This window comes from Salmo salar, chromosome 23, assembly GCF_965601325.2.
Source record: "Salmo salar chromosome 23, fSalSal1, whole genome shotgun sequence".
Classification (NCBI taxonomy): Eukaryota; Metazoa; Chordata; class Actinopteri; order Salmoniformes; family Salmonidae; genus Salmo; species Salmo salar.
In genome coordinates, this window is record NC_138313.1 from 1,726,756 (window position 1) to 1,743,987 (window position 17,232).

General features: G+C 42.0%; 1 protein-coding gene across 3 annotated transcripts in view; it reads left to right on the plus strand.

Annotated features, from left to right (window-relative positions):
* LOC106583888 (seizure protein 6 homolog) overlaps positions 1-17,232 on the plus strand; it is a 133,766-nt gene that overhangs the window by 114,430 nt on the left and 2,104 nt on the right. For all 3 annotated transcript variants that reach the window (XM_014168513.3, XM_014168514.3, XM_014168512.3), the window contains 5 exons: positions 12,466-12,660; positions 13,907-14,098; positions 14,252-14,287; positions 16,767-16,884; positions 17,078-17,189. In XM_014168513.3, coding sequence (XP_014023988.1) covers positions 12,466-12,660; positions 13,907-14,098; positions 14,252-14,287; positions 16,767-16,884; positions 17,078-17,189 — 653 coding nt within the window. The remainder of the gene's footprint in view (positions 1-12,465; positions 12,661-13,906; positions 14,099-14,251; positions 14,288-16,766; positions 16,885-17,077; positions 17,190-17,232) is intronic.

The window sequence follows — 17,232 nt, forward strand, 5'->3', positions numbered from 1 at the left end:
GTCTCAGAATTCTGAAACCATCGTGATGAACTATCACAGATCAACAGAATCATTTTCAAAGGAGAGAAAATCATTATTCCTACCAGTCTCAGAGAAGAGATTTTGACAAAGATCCATGCTGGACACATGGGCATGGAAAAGTGCAAACAGAGAGCACGGGACATTTTGTTTTGGCCTGGAATGTGCAAACAAATAGAGGACATTGTTGGTAGATGCACCATCTGTCTTGAAAGACGCCCCTCAAACACCAAAGAGCCAATGTTACCTCACTGTATCCCAGACCGACCCTGGCAGGTTGTGGCAACCGATCTGTTCACCTGGAACAACGACGACTACATCGTAACAGTGGACTACTACAGCAGATACTTCGAACTCAACAAGCTTCACAGCACCACATCTGCAGCTGTGATACACAAGCTGAAAGCAGCCTTTGCCAGGCATGGCATTGTAGAGACTTTAATATCTGACAATGGGCCCTGTTACAAATCAAATGAGTTTGAATCCTTCACAAAAGCATGGGAGTTCACACATGTCACCACAAGCCCACATTACCCTCAAAGTAATGGCCTTGCTGAAAAATCTGTGCAGATTGCTAAATCACTCATGGACAAAGCAAAAGCAGACGAGAGACCCCTACCTCAGTCTCCTTGAATACCGCAACACTCCAGTTGACAACTTCAAATCACCAGCCCAGCTGTTGATGAGCCGCAGACTTCGCTCAACCCTTCCCAGCACCAACCAGCAGCTGCAACCTGAGGTTGTCAGCTACAAGGAAATGCATGAAAAACGTGCACAGAGACAACAACAACAAAAGCGATACTACGACAGGTCAGCTAGACCACTGCCACCACTGATCGACGGAGAGTCAGTTAGAATCCAGGAGCATGGCCTCTGGAAACCAGGAGTCGTCATCCAGCCAGCTGACACTGAACGTTCATATCATGTCTGCACAGCAGAAGGAGCAGTGTACCGCCGCAATCGTCGTCACTTACTGAACACAAAAGAACAACACACTGATGAGATTAACTGTTCCCCTGAAAGAGAACGTGATGGACTAAACACACACACAGCACAACATACACCACACTTACCTGCAACACCACAAGAGCTGTTGACTGACACAGAAGCATGCTCAACATCATATCGCACAAGGTCAGGAAGAGAGGTCAAGCCCAGAGCTGTCCTCGACCTGTGAAATGTCAAAGGGTGTAGGCGGATCGCTGCCCTAAAAGCGTTCCAGACTGTAAACTTGTTATTGAAAGTTCACTTGACATGTTTTGGTATTGTATTTGTTTGAAATGTTAAGATGTCATTTCTACAGTGAAAGCTGAGTTGCTGAGAATCCCTTGTTTGAAAAGTTGGATCATTGTTTCAGAGTCTATGTTGATTCAGTTGGTGTATTATGCAATATAAATGGTTACTTACCTTGAGTTCAAACTACAGAGCATGTATCCAAAAGAAAAGCTTAGAATATGTAAAACATTTGTATTTTGTTTAAAAGAAGGGGGATGTAATATTCATATGTGAATACATACTGAATTATAATTGGATGCATTTTACCGCCGTATCATACTGTGCGGTGATTGGTTAAGACCACCCAGACGGTTAGGTCATGGTCAGTTGATCGTGGTTGGAGATAGGCTAACATGTAGTTGTAGCTAGTTAATAAAGAGTTATGTTAAGAAACATCCTGTAGTTCTGCGTTTTATTATTTTGTACAAAGCGTACAAAACAAGACAAGAAGGGGGGATGAATGAGCCAATTGTAAGCTGGAGATGATTAGGTGACCATGATTTAGCCATGAAACTGGGGTTAACACCCCTACTCTTACAATAAGTGCCATGGGACCTTTTGTGACCACAGAGAGTCAGGACACCCATTTAACATCCCATCCAAAAGATGGCAACCTACACAGGGAAATGTCCCCAATCACTGCCCTGGAGCATTGGGATATTTTTTAAGACCAGAGGAAAGGGGGCCTCCTACTGGCCGAGTCTAACTCAAGTCACAAATTTGGTGATTTGAGATTCGACTTAATAGAAAATAAAATGACTTGACTTGGACTTGAGACTGATGACATGAAATTATCTGGCTAGGTTTTGTAATGTTTTGTCACAAATTTTGTGGCACAGAGACTACGTAAGAGGTGTCACGCTCACTCTAACCGCAGCCAAAGACAGTAGCCGCAGCATCGCCCGTGCAAAAAAACCTGCATCAGATTGGCTAGTGAAACGCACACTTGGCTCTATGATTGGACCAGCAAACTGTCAATCATCACAGGTCGGGTGGTGAGCTTGCGAACAGATTTCTGATTTGCTGTACAGCTATAGGATCTGGTGCAGAGCAAATGTCAAATTGTAGGGAGAGAGGATTGCCATAATAAATACATATGCAGCTCCAAAAATTGTTTGGTGATCACGAATATTAATTGTTTATTTTGCAAGCTCATCAGCAATGGGGCAACAATTACTAGCATAGGCATACTGGTATTTTGGTATGTAACAATTGCTTGAAATTGATCATTTACATATGAAGCTTGCACTCTCCAAACTCCCGCCAATGGAGAATGTTTTATTGCTCTTGTTTAAATCCATCTAATACAGCAATAATTGCAAACGTTTCTTCATCATTCCATCCCCATACCGTTTATTGCAAATAAATCTACACTCTGAGCACGTCAACCTGCCTTGCCTTCTGCTGATTTTATGCCCTTACTACTGCTACATGGTCACAATTACATAGGCTAATCAAAATGTGTAGACAAATAAATTTAAATGTAGACAAAATAATGAAAGGGGCTGTCTGGTGGCCTCAATAAATAGACAAAGATTTGTAGTTGAACAAGTCATTGCATGTTTAGATTTATTTTTTCTTGACTTGAGACTTGACTTGAAAACTTGTAACTCGACTAGACTTGACTTGGTCTTAGAATGCACGGCTTGGACTTCACTCGAGTCTTGACCCATTCTACTTGGGACTCGACTTGAGACTCGAAACTTGAGACTTGCTTGTGACTCGAACAATATTGACTTGGTCCTACCTCTGATAACTGAGCAATACATTTTCAACTAATGGATGTTTAAAAGAGAATGAACAAAATTGAAAAAATGTCAACAACAAAAACAAAATACAAACCCAGTTCAGAGCTATTGACGCTTGAAGTGAACTTTGGAGATGGTGGCCCTGTATTTCAGCAGCTACTCTTCCTGGGGTCCAGCAACAATAAGGCAGTTATGTACAATAAAAAATATTACATTACATAACGTTACATTTCATAACCCATTAAGTGTGTGCCCTCAGGCCACTATACTACCAAATATCTACAATACAAAACCCATGTGTATCTGTGTGTAGAGTGCGAGTGTTAGCATGTGTATGTGTATTTGTATGCCTGTGTCTGTGCAGTCCCCGCTGTTCCATAAGGTGTATTTATATCTGTTTTTTTCATCTGATTCTACAGCTTGCATCAGTTAGCTGAAGTGGAATAGAGTTCAATGCACCCATGGCTCTATGCAGTACTGTGCACCTCCCATAGTGTGTTCCGGACTTGTGAAAAGACCTGTTGCGGAGTGTCTTGTGGGGTATGCAGACAGCTTGCAGCATTCAACATGTCAATACTTGTTACAAAATCAAGTAGGGATGAAGTCAATCTCTCCTCTACTTTGAACCATGAGAGTGACATGCATACTATTAATGATAGCAGCCTTGCTTGGCCCTCTTTGTGGCACCTGACCACACGACTGGACAATCCAGGTGCCACAAAACAGGGGCATGTAGGACCTGCCTTGTTGATAGTGTTGTTAAGAAGGTAGAGCAGTGCTTTATTATGGACAGACTTCTTAGCTACTGTTGCGTCAACATGTTTTGACCATGACTGTCACGTTCTGACCATAGAAAGCTTTTATTTTCTATGGTAGAGTAGGTCAAGGTGTGACAGGGGGTTTTGTCTAGTTTATTTATTTCTATGTTGGTTCTAGTTTCTTTTTTCTGTGTTGGGTTTTTTGTCTAGTTTCTGTATTTCTATGTGGGGTTCTAGTTTCTTTATTTATATGTTGTTGTTTTTTGGGATGATCTCCAATTAGAGGCAGCTGGTTATCGTTGTCTCTAATTGGGGATCATATTTAAGTTGTTGGTTTTCCCACTAGGTTTTGTGAGAGATTATTTTGAGTAAGTGTATGTTGCACCGCTTCGTCATGGTTTGTTGTTTTGTTCATTAGTTTATTTATATGTCTTGCATAGTTTCACAGTTACAATAAAATGTGGAACGATACACACGCTGCGCTTTGGTCCCATTCTTCAGACAGTCGTGACAATGACAGTTTACAATCCAGGGTTTCTACAAGCTGTTTATTCACATGAACTTGCTCAATTTCCACATTAATCATCACAAGATTTAGTTGAGGTTTAGGGTTTAGTGAATGATTTGTCCTAAATACAATGCTTTTAGTTTTGAACTATTTAGGACTAACTTATTCCTTGCCAGCCGTGCTGAAACTAACTGCAGCTCTTTGTTAAATGTTGCAGTCCTTTCAGTCGCTGTAGTAGCTGACAGGTATAGTGTTGAGTCATCCGCATACATAGCCACACTGGCTTTACTCAAGGCCAGTGGCATGTCATTATTAGAGATTGAAAAAAGTAAGAGGCCTAGACAGCTGCCCTAGGGAATTCCTGATTATACCTGGATTATGTTGGAGAGGCATCTCTGTATTCTGTTAGGCAGGTAACTCTTTATCCACAATATAGCAAGGGGTGTACAGCTATAACACATATGTTTTTCCAGCAACAGACTATGATCGATAACGTCAAAAGCTGCGCTGAAGTCTAACAAAACAGCCCCCACAATCCTTTTATCATCAATTTCTCTCAGCCAATCAGTCATTTGTGTAAGTGCTGTGCTTGTTGAGTGTCTTTCCCTATAAGCTTTCTGAAAGTCTGTTGTCAATTTGTTTACTGTAAAATAGCATTGTATCTGGTGAAACACATCTTTTCCTAAAAGTTTACTAAGGGTTGGTAACAGGCTGATTGGTCGGCTATTTGAGCCAGTAAAGGGGGCTTTACTATTCTTAGGTAGCAGAATGACTTTTGTTCCCTCCAGGCCTGAGGGCACAGACTTTCTAATAGTCTTACATTGAAGATATGGCAAATAGGAGTGGCAATATCGTCCGGTATTATACTCAATAATTTTCCATCCAAGTTGTCAGACCACGGTGTCTTGTCATTGTTGATAGACAACAATAATCTTTTCACCTCTTCCACACTCACTTTATGGAATTCAAAATTACAATGCTTGTCTTTCATAATTTGGTAAAATATACAGTTGAAGTCGGAAGTTTACGTACACTTAGGTTGGAGTCATTAAAACTTGTTTTTCAACCACTCCACAAATGTCTTGTTAACAAACTATAGTTCTGGCAAGTCGGTTAGGACATCCAACTTTATGCATGACGCAAGTACTTTTTCCAACAATTGTTTACAAACAGATTATTTCACTTTTCACTGTATCACAATTCCAGTGGGTCAGAAGTTTACATACACTAAGTTGACTGTGCCTTTAAACAGCTTGGAAAATTCCAGAAAATTATGTTATGGCTTTAGAAGCTTTTGATAGGCTAATTGACATCATTTGAGTCAACTGGAGGTGTACCTGTGGATGTATTTCAAGGCCTACCTTCAAACTCAGTGCTTCTTTGCTTGACATCATGGCAAAATCAAAACAAATCAGCCAAGACCTCAGAAAAAAAATTGTAGACCTCCACAAGTCAGGTTCATCCTTGGGAGCAATTTCCAAACACCTGAAGGTACCACGTTCATCTGTACAAACAATAGTATGCAAGTATAAACACCATGGGACCACGCAGCCGTCATACCGTTCAGGAAGAAGACGCGTCTCCTAGAGATGAACATATGATGAACACATGTACTTTTTGGAGAAATGTCCTCTGGTCTGATGAAACGAAAATAGAACTGTTTGGCCATTATGACCATCATTATGTTTGGAGGAAAAAAGGATAGGCTTGCAAGCCGAAGAACACCATCCCAACCGTGAAGCACGGGGGTGTCAGCATCGTGTTGTGGTGGTGCTTTGCTACAGGAAGGACTGGTGCACTTCACAAAATAGATGGCACCATGAGGAGGAAAAGTATGTGGATATATTGAAGCAACAACAAGACATCAGTCAGGAAGTTAAAGCTTGGTCGCAAATGGGTCTTCCAAATGGACAATGACCCCAAGCATACTTCCAAAGTTGTGGCAAAAAGGACAACAAAGTCAAGGTAATGGAGTGGCCATCACAAAGCCCTGACCTCAGTCCTATAGAAAATGTGTGGGCATAACTGAAAAAGCCTGTGCGAGCAAGGCCTACAAAGCTGACTCAGTTACACCAGCTCTGTCAGGAGGAATGGGACAAAATTCACCCAACTTATTGTGGGATGCTTGTTGAAGGCTACCTGAAACGTTTGACCCAAGTTAAAGAATTTAAAGGCAATGCTACCAAATACTAACTGAGTGTATGTAAACTTCTGACCGACTGGGAATATGATGAAAGAAATAAAAGCTGAAATAAATCACTATCACTATTATTCTGACATTTTACATTCTTAAAATAAAGTGTTGATCCTAACCTAAGACAGGGAAATTTTACTTTGATTAAATGTCAGGAATTGTGAAAACTGAGTTTAAATGTATATGGCCAAGGTGTATGTAAACTTCTGACTTCAATTGTACTTGGATGTGTAGTGTCAGCGTTTGTTGTTGGCATGTCATGCCTGAGTTTGCTAATGTTGCCAATGAAAAGATCATTAAAGTAGTTGGCAGTTGTCACGAACCGGCTCGAAGTTCGAACAAAAAGGGAGACAATGTGGAGATAACGAATAACAAAATATATTTATTAACGGAAGTAAACTAAATACAATTAACAATGTGTGTAGTCAGTAATCAGTAGTGTAAGTGATTTGCAGTGTGAGTGTTTGCGTGCATAAATATGATGATGAGGGGTGTTGAAAGGTGCCAAAGCAAACAAACGGCCACAAAATGCCACAACCAAAATCTATCAGTGTGTCTGCATGGAGATTGTCTCCCCAATGAATGCGGAAGAGGTGTATTTATCCCGGGACACACCCGAGCCCAGGTGTGTCCCATTTCGCTGAAGACCCTCGTGGCTCTGCCAACCGTCATCCTATTAAGGAAAACAAGAGCAAAGAGACAGAATACGGCAGACAGAGTGGGAGGATCGTCACAGCAGTATCAGTGGGTTTTGTGAAGAATGAGCCATCTGATTCAATGAATGACGGAGCTGAGTTTGCCTTTTTGCCCAAAATTTCATTTAAAGTGTCCAAAGCTTTTTACTATCATTCTTTATATCATTTATCTTTGTTTCATAGTATAGTTTCTTCTTTATTTAAATTCAGTTTAGTCACTTGATTTCTCAATTTGCAGTATGTTTGCCAATCGATTGTGTTGCCAGACTTATTTGCCATACCTTTTGCCTCATCCATCTCAGCCATACCATTTTTCAACTCCTCATCAATCCAAGGGGATTTAACAGTTTTCACAGTCCATTTTCTTAATGGGTGCATGCTTGTTAGTAACTGGAATAATCAGTTTCATAAATGTTTCAAATGCAGCGTCTGATTGGTCCTCATTACCCACCACAGACCAGCAAATATTCATTACATCATCATGGGAATCACTACAAAACGTATTGTATGAGCTCTTATACACTATATTAGGCCCAGCCTTTGAAACTTTGGTTTTCTGAGATATGGCTACTCAATTGTGATCACTACATCCGATGGATTTGGATACTGCTTTAAAGCAAATTTCTGCACCATTAGTAAAGATGTGATCAATACATGATGATGATGCACAATTGAGAGCATCCTGTCGGGCTGTATCACCGCCTGGTACAGCAACTCAACCGCAAGGCTCTCCAGAGGGTGGTCTGCACAAAGCATCACCGGGGGCAAACTACCTGCCCTCCAGGACACCTACAGCACCCGATGTCACAGGAAGGCCAAAAAGATAATCAAGGTCAACAACCACCCAAGCCACTGCCTGTTCACCCGTTACCATCCAGAATGCAAGGTCAGTACAGGCGCATCAAAGCTGGGACAGAGAGACTGAAAAACAGCTTCTATCTCAAGGCCATCAGACTGTTAAACAGCAATCACTAACTCAGAGTGTCACGGCTGTTGAAAGGATCGGACCAAAGCGCAGCATGGTTGTAGTTCCACATATTATTTATTACCGTGAAACGTTGCAATAGACCAAATACTTGAAACAACAAAACAACAAATCGTGACGCAGAGAGAAAACATACTACTCAAAAATTAACAACCCACAAATGGAAAAACCCCCTACATAAATATGATCTCCAATTAGAGACAACGAGAAACGGCTGCCTCTAATTGGAGATCATCCCAACAAGCCCAACATAGAAATAAAAACCTAGAAAACCACCATAGAAACAGATAACAAGCAAACCACCCAAAAACACCCCCTGTCACGCCCTGACCTAATCTACTATAGAAAATTACATCTTACAAGGGTCAGGACGTGACACAGAGAGGCTGCTGCCTACATACAGACTCAAATCATTGGCCACTTTAATAAATGGATCACTAGTCACTTTAAATAATGCCACTTTAATAATGTTTACATACCTTACATTACTCATCTCATATGTATATACTGTATTTTATACCATCTATTGCATCTTGCCTATGCCGCTCAGCCATCGCTCATCCATATATTTATATGTACTTATTCTTATTCCATCCCTTTAGATTTGTGTGTATTAGGTAGTTGTTGTGGAATGTTTAGATTACTTGTTAGATATTACTGCACTGTCAGAACTAGAAGTACAAGCGTTTTGATACACTTGCATTAACATCTGCTAACCATGTATATGTGACCAATAAAATTTGATTTTATGTCATTCCTGTGCTGTTTGTAAATGCCCTGGTAAGATGACCAATAACCTGAACTAGGTTGCAGGCACTGGTTACAGTTCGAAGCGTTTTCTTGAGTGGGCAGCTTGCTGAAAGTCAGTCAATATTTAGGTCACCCAGAAAATATACAGTCTATATACCAAAGTATGTGTACACCGCTTCAAATTAGTGGATTCGGCTATTTCAGCCACACCCATTGCTGACAGGTGTATGAAATCGAGCACACTGCCATGCTATTGCCATAGACAAACATTGGCAGTAGAATGGCCTTACTGAAGAACTCCGTGACTTTCAACATGGCACCGTCATAAGATGCCAACTTTGGAAGAACTTGACTGGCCAACACAGAGCCCAACCCAACATCGAACACCTTTGGGACGAATTACAACGCAGACTGCGAGCCAGGCCTAATCGGCCAACATCACTGCCCGACCTCACTAATCCTCTTGTGGTTGAATGGAGCAAGTCCGTCAGCAATGTTCCAACATCTAGTGGAAAGCCTTCCCAGAAGAGTGGAGGCTGTTATAGCAGCAAAGGGGAGACCAACTCCATATTAATGCCCATGATTTTGGAATGAGATGTTCGATGAGCAGGTGTCCACATACTTTTTTTCATGTAGTGTATTTAAATCAATGTTATGATAAATAAAATTGAATTATCCATGAGAAAGATTTTTGTGCTGACATCTGATCTTCTCATGCATCTGAAGAAAATTCTAAACTGCAACAGGTGCTATGTCATTTGGAGGTGGACTGGGGCGAGCCTCGGGAACATTTCAAATTGTGATTGACAGTTCAAGAGTGTCATGACTGTCCTGTGAGGATCACAATGGGTCAGATCAACTTGGCAATGGTTTACAATAACCAGACCTCCTCTCACCCGCAGAGGGAGGAGGGAACTGGTGTGGGGGTTTTGACACCTCCACACCCTGTCGTAAATTAAGGTAGAAGAAGGCTCTCTCCCCTTTATCTTCAAATGTGCATAGGAATGTGTCTTTATTTCATAGACTTTTCCCACCAAAACTCTTAACATGGTCAAACATGAATAATGGAACAATAATTCTAACATAAGAATGTGGGGAGCGAGTGGGGAGCAATGGAAAACAAATGTAATATTGCTTTTCATTTTGTGATGTCACAAAAAAACTGTATGGGCGAAATAATGTAACTTGGAAAGTATATCCCCTTCATCTGTCAAGTTTCCATCCAATACGTTGTGCATATAATATGAAAAATGTAGAATGTATTTTTGTTAAGATATGATTGTGATTTTAGGAGGTGTAACAGAATCTTTCTCCTATAAATTGTGCATAAGTAAGTAGCCACACCCCGAGTGAGGTCGGAGAGCGTGTCAGACTGAGGGAACAATCCCCTTTTGACCAGAGTGCATAAAAAGCATTGCCAACAAAATTAACATTAGACCAGGAAACCTGAGGCGGGAGCTAAACGTTTGAAATGGTTGGAACTTTGATCGTCAACATGAGGTGAAGAAATAAATTCACCTTCCTTTAGACCAGAGAGACGGCAAGCTGCAGCTCATGTCCATCGTGGTCCGAATCCTGAATACCTACACGAGATACCTACACGAGGAAGAAGAGGAGAGAAGCTCACCTCTCAGACAATCACTGAGACAGCTGATTAACGTTAGCTGTCTGGAATCAGATATCTAGAAAAGCGAATATAAGTGAGACTTTCCTACTACGCTCATCACCAATGGGAACCGTCGACATGGCTGGCTAGTTATCTTCCAGAGTAAACAACAGTAGAAGACGGGAAAGGGGAGGCCCCTATCGGACAATCAGAGCCATACAGCTTACCACTGAAAGGCCAACAACCTTCTTAAGGAGACTGGTTCTGACCAGACAAAGGCACTCACGCGTAAATACATTCATGATTTCTTGTTCCAAACAGGCGGCGGTTTGTGTGCAAACTATATGATTAACGTTACTTTGAGAATAATTCTGAAATCTATCAACGATAAGTGTCTTTTTCCTCTCTCTCTCTCTCTCTCTCTCTCTCTCTCTCTCTCTCCATGTCGTTGTGTAAAAATCCATATTGTCTCATGTAGTAAGTGTGTATGTTTATTCTGTGTTATTATTTAGTTAGCTAGGAAATAAATAATTAAACCGATTTGTGTAGTACTGAATCATGAGTAAGGTTGGGTTTTTTTCAGATCCAAGAAGGTTACGACTGTTCAGAATGATGATATGATAAGAGGTAATGATTAATAAGATGACTGTTTATCGATATAATAGATATATATCTTATAGAGTTTGATTCGGGAAATGGTAACTCTTTAAACAACCTCTTCTGTGGTGCCCCAAATTCCTAATGAGTTAGTTGTTACATGATTCATTTAATCGAGTAACAATTAAACATAGTCAGTGGATTAAATAAATAACAGTCATCAGATTAATAAAAATAAAGTCACAACAGGAGTTTCATGTGTCGCTTTTCAAAAAAAACAAAGCTAATTGAGCTGCATAATTTATTTTCAACTTTTGCATGCAAACCCCACTTTGGGAACATAATGCCAAGGTACCAGAGGACAATAGACTCAACATTACAATTCAGCATGATACATGTGGCACCAAAATATATTTAATTAACATATCATTTTTTTATGTTATGATTTGCTCAAGCTATATATTTCATAAATATATTCTGGAAATACAGTATATGTAAATATATATATATATATTTCCCCCTCATATACTGTATGTACATACACTGAGTGTACAAGACATTAGGAACACCTTCCTAATATTGAGTTGCACCCCTTTTTGCCCTCAGAACAGCCTCAGTTCATCGGGGAATGGACTCTACAAGGTGTCGAAAGCGTTCCACAGGGATGCTGGCCCATGTTGACCCCAATGCTTCCCACCACAGGAGGCTGCTGAGGGGAGGACGGCTCATAATAATGTCTGGAATGGAGCAAATGAAATAACGTCAAACACATGAAAACCATGTGTTTGATGTATTTGATACCATTCCACTCATTCCGCTTCAGCCATTACCACAAGTCCGCCCTCCCCAATTAAGGTGCCACCCACCTCCTGTGCTTCCCACAGTTGTGTCAAGTTGGCTGGATGTCCTTTGGGTGGAGGACCATTATTCCCAGCAGCGTTGCCGTTCTTGACACACTCAAACCGGTGCGTCTAGTTCAAAGTCACTTAAATCTTTTGTCTTGCACATTCACCCTCTGAATGGCACACATACACAATCCATGTCTCAATTGTTTTAACTGGTGACATCAGGAAAGGATCATAGCTTTCACCTGGATTCAACTGGTCATGGAAAGAGCAGGTGTTCCTAATGTTTTTTATACTCAGTGTATATTATAATGCATTAGTTTTCTATATGGGTTTATTCAGGGACAATGGACAATCATCTACATATCAGAAAAGAAGTGTGTTGGAGTTCACTCATTTAGCTCTGTTTCATCTGTAGTACCAGGGTAGATTAAAAAAAATTATACAAATATTAGATCATGTCTTGTATACCCTTATCGTCCGCAGTCCAGCAGTGTCCTGATCCGGGGGAGGTGGTGAACGGAGCGCGTTCGGTACACCCAGAGTCTGGATTCACTGTTGGAACAGTGGTGCGCTTCTCCTGTAACCAGGGTTACCAGCTGGAGGGCCCTGGCCAGATCTCCTGCCATGGACGGGATACGGGCACCCCCAAGTGGAGTGACCGCAGCCCCAAATGTGTCTGTAAGTCATTCCTCTGGGTGTTTGTCTGTGTGTGTTGAGATGGATGTCAAACACTGTAATCCTATGGGACTATACAGTGCCTTCAGAAAGTATTGACTTTTTCCACATTTTGTTGTGTTACAAGGTGGATTAAAATAGATGTAATTGTCTTTTTTTTGTCAATGATCAACACATAATACTGTAATGTCAAAATGGAAGACAAATTGTAACATTTATAAAAAAATATATACAAAAAAAATATTACAAATAAAACACTAATATATTGTATCTGGATTAGATAAATATTCAACCCCCTGAGTTGAATCAGCTTTGGCAGCGATTACAGCAGAGTCTTTCTGGGTAAGTCTCTAAGAGCTTTCCACACCTTGGTTGTGCAACATTTGCCCATTATTCTTTTCAAAATTCTTCAAGCTCAGTCAAATTGGTTGTTGATCAATACTAGACAACTATTTTCATGGCTTGCCATAGATTTTCAAGCAGATTTAACTCGGCCACTCAGGAACATTCACTGTCTTGGTAATCAACTCCAGTGTAGATTTGGCCTTGTGTTTTAGGTTACTGTCCTGCTGAAATGTGAATTCATCTCCCAGTGTCTGTTTTGAAGTCACCTTCGGCCTCATGGTGAAATCCCTTAGCAGTTTCCTTCCTCTCCAACAAGTGAGTTAGGAGGACGCCTGTATCTTTGTAGTGACTAGGTGTATTGATACAGCATCCAAAGTGTAATTTATAACTTAACCTTGCTCAAAGGGATATTCAATGTCTGCTTTTACATTTTTTACCCATCTACCAATAGATCTTTGTGGTTCAATCTGTGTTTGAAAATCACTGCTCGATTCAGGGACCTTACAGATAATTGTATGTGTGGGGTACAGCGACAAGTTAGTCATTGAAAAAAATTATGTTAAAAATGTTTATTGCACACAGAGTGAGTCCATGCAACTTATGTTACTTGTTAAGCACATTTTTACTCCTGAACTTATTTAGGCTTGCCATAACAAAGGGGTTGAGTACTTATTGACTCAATACATTTTAGCTTTTCATTTGTAATTCATTTGTAAACATTTCGAAAAACCTAATTCTACTTTCACATTATCCGGTATTGTGTGTAGGCCAGGGACAAATAATCTCAGTTTAATCAATCTTCAATTATACAACAAAATGTGGAAAAAGGGCTATTAATACTTTCTGAAGGCATTGCTCTCACTCTCTCTCTTTCCCTCCATCTTTATTTCTTTTCCCTAAACAGTGAAGTATGACCCATGCCCAAACCCAGGTGTGCCAGACAATGGTTACCAGACATTGTACAAGCATAGCTACCAGGCAGGAGAGACGCTACGTTTTTTCTGCTATGAGGGCTATGAACTCATTGGGGAGGTTATTATCAACTGTGTCCCGGGCCACCCATCTCAATGGAACAGTCCACCACCCTTCTGCAAAGGTGACAATCTACATTGAACTGCTGGAAATGAGGATGAGGGGTTAGAGGGGTTTCAAGAAATTCTGCATGAGAATTGAAACACTTGAACATATTGTAAAGAATGAATGAGGAATGATGATCTTATAATAATAATAATTTGCATCTCTCTATCAGTGGCATACGAGGAGCTGTTGGATGATCATAAAATAGGTGATTTTTTGTCTCCTTCTACATCTTCTTTAGGGGAATTTCGACACTTTTCAACCTCATATTCATTCTCCAGTTGTAACGGCCGTCGTTAAAATGAGACCAAGGTGAAGCGGAGGATGTGTTCATCTTTCAAGATATTTAATGGATCGCATGAACACTACAAAATAAACAAAACGACCAGCAACAGTTCTGTCCGGTTACACACTAAACAGAAAACAATCACCCACAAAACCCAAAGGAAAACCAGGCTACTTATGTGTGACTCCCAATCAGCAACAACGAACTACAGCTGTGCCTGATTGGGAGCCCGCTCCACCCTTGGCTTCGACCACTTAGGTGGCGCCCCTAGCTGCGCCGGAGGACTGGTGGGCGACCCTGGCTGCGCCCGGCTGGCGGGCGTCCCTGGCTGCGCCCGGCTGGCGGGCGACCCTGGCGGCTCCGGGCTGGCGGGCGGCACCAGGCTGGGGAGACATGAAGGAGGCCTGGCCCTGGGCGCAGGCACAGGACTCACCAGGCTGGCGGCGGCTCTGGCGGCTCCGGGCTGGCGGGCGGCTCTGGCGGCTCTGGCCCAGGATTCACCAGGCTGGGGAGACATGAAGGAGGCCTGGCCCTGGGCGCAGGCACAGGACTCACCAGGCTGGGGAGACATGAAGGAGGCCTGGCCCTGGCGCAGGCACGGGACTCACCAGGCTGGGGAGACCCACTGGAGGCCTGGTCCGTGGAGAAGGCACAGGACTGACCAGGATGGGGAGACCCACTGGAGGCCTGGTCCGAGGAGGAGGCACAGGATAAACCGGGCTGTGGGGGAGCACTGGAGTTCTGGTACGTAGGCTCTTTACCCACACTCCAGGCTAAATGCCCACTTTGGCCCGGCTCGGGCGGAGCACAGGCATTGGGCGAACTGGACCCTCCCAGCGCCCTGGAGACACAGTGCGCAGAGCCGGTGCAGGATAACCTGGACCGAAAAGGCGCACTGGAGACCAGACGCGCTGAGCTGGCACAATCCGTCCTGGCTCGATGCCTGCACTCGCATGGCACTTCCGGGGGGCTGGCCTATAGCGCACCGGGCTATGAACGTGCACTGGAGAGACCGTGCGCTTAACCGCAGAACACGGTGCCTGACCAGTACTGCGCTGCCTCCAGTAAGCACGGGGAGTTGGCTCAGGTCTACCGCCTGACTCCGTCAATCTCCCCATGTGCCCCCCCAAAAAATATTTTTGGGGCTGCCTCCCGTGTCCGTCGCTCTCCCTCGGCAGGTTGTTGCAGTGGTCAAATAATTGATCCCATGTCCAGTCAATCCTTGACTCCAACACCTCCAGCGACCAGGATGCCATGACCTCCCGAGCACGCTGCTTCATCCCCTCATTGTGCTGCTCCTTCCTCCGCTGCTTGGTCCATCTTTGGTGGGTTATTCTGTAACGGCTGTCGTTAAAATGAGACCAAGGTGCAGCGGAGGATGTGTTCATCTTTCAAGATATTTAATGGATCGCATGAACACTACAAAATAAACAAAACGACCAGCAACAGTTCTGTCCGGTTACACACTAAACAGAAAACAATCACCCACAAAAACTACAGCTGTGCCTGATTGGGAGCCACACACGGCCCAAAACAACGAAATACAAAAACATAGAAAAATGAACATAGAACGCCCACCCAATGTAACACCCTGGCCTAACCAAAATAAAGAACAAAAAACCCCTCTCTATGGCCAGGGCGTTACACCAGTTCCTTACAAAGACTATGAGATTCATGGTGACACAGGGAGAAGGAAAATGCCTCCCCCTGGCTAGAAACTCAAAGTAGGTTTTTTAAAAATAGTATTTTGTTTTTACATTTTTTTTACTTTTAATGCAATTTGATGATGTCATGACATTTCTTCTTATTTCTAACTACAGAACATTGAAATGTCATGGTAACCAATTTTCAACATAGACAAACCTTGTATGATGAATTTGTACTTTTGAAACAACGTCATATCTTCAACTTTATCTCCACTATGAGATATTTTTAAATCCAGTTTACATTTACATTTAAGTCATTTAGCAGACGCTAGTTTATCAACAAGTTGTTATGTTGGATTCACGTCTCCATCTCAACCAAAAATCAATGTTGAAGAATAAGGCAGGGATTCAATCTGATCACGGGTTGTGGAAAATGCGGATTTTAAGGTCAATGTTCCTGCGTTCATGGAGATCAGCTTCGCGGTAAATGCTGCAGATTCCGGCTCAATCATAGGAACACATTGGGAATTCTAGAAACTTTTGGCTGTCTTTTTGAGTGGGTGAATATAGGTTGTAATCTCATTGATCAATGTCTCAACCAAATATTACCCAATTGCCCATGTTGAAATTACGTGGTGTGCTCAGTGGGATGGTGCTGGAAATAATGAAAATGAGGTTGAAAAGTGGTGAAATTCCCCTTTAATCGTCTTTATTTAACTTCTTCTTTAATTTATTATTTTTGATTATTTCCCTAGTATCCCAGTCATTTGAGCCCTCCCACCAGATGCTAAGTGAGAACATTGCCTTGGCAATCATCCTGCCAATCATCCTGGTCATCCTTCTGATTGGTGGAATCTACATGTATTACACAAAGTATGTGCTGCGCAGTTCAGCAGTCACAATTCAAATGCATTCTTCTTACTTTCACCAAATATTGGCATGGTTTGACCTAACACACACACACATATATTCACACAAGAGTACTGAGCCATTGCATAGATCAGATATCAGAAGTTGACTGTATGCTGTATTCTCTCCCTTTAACATTTATTTCCCTCTCCCTCAGTGTATGTAGACTGCAGTGGAAGCCACTTTTCTGGAAGTCTCTCTCTCACACCCACTCATACAGCCCAATTACTGTGGAGTCTGACTTCAACAACCCTCTATATGAGGCAGGGGTGAGTATTTTCTCTATTTTTGCCTAATGGGTAAGTATTGCTC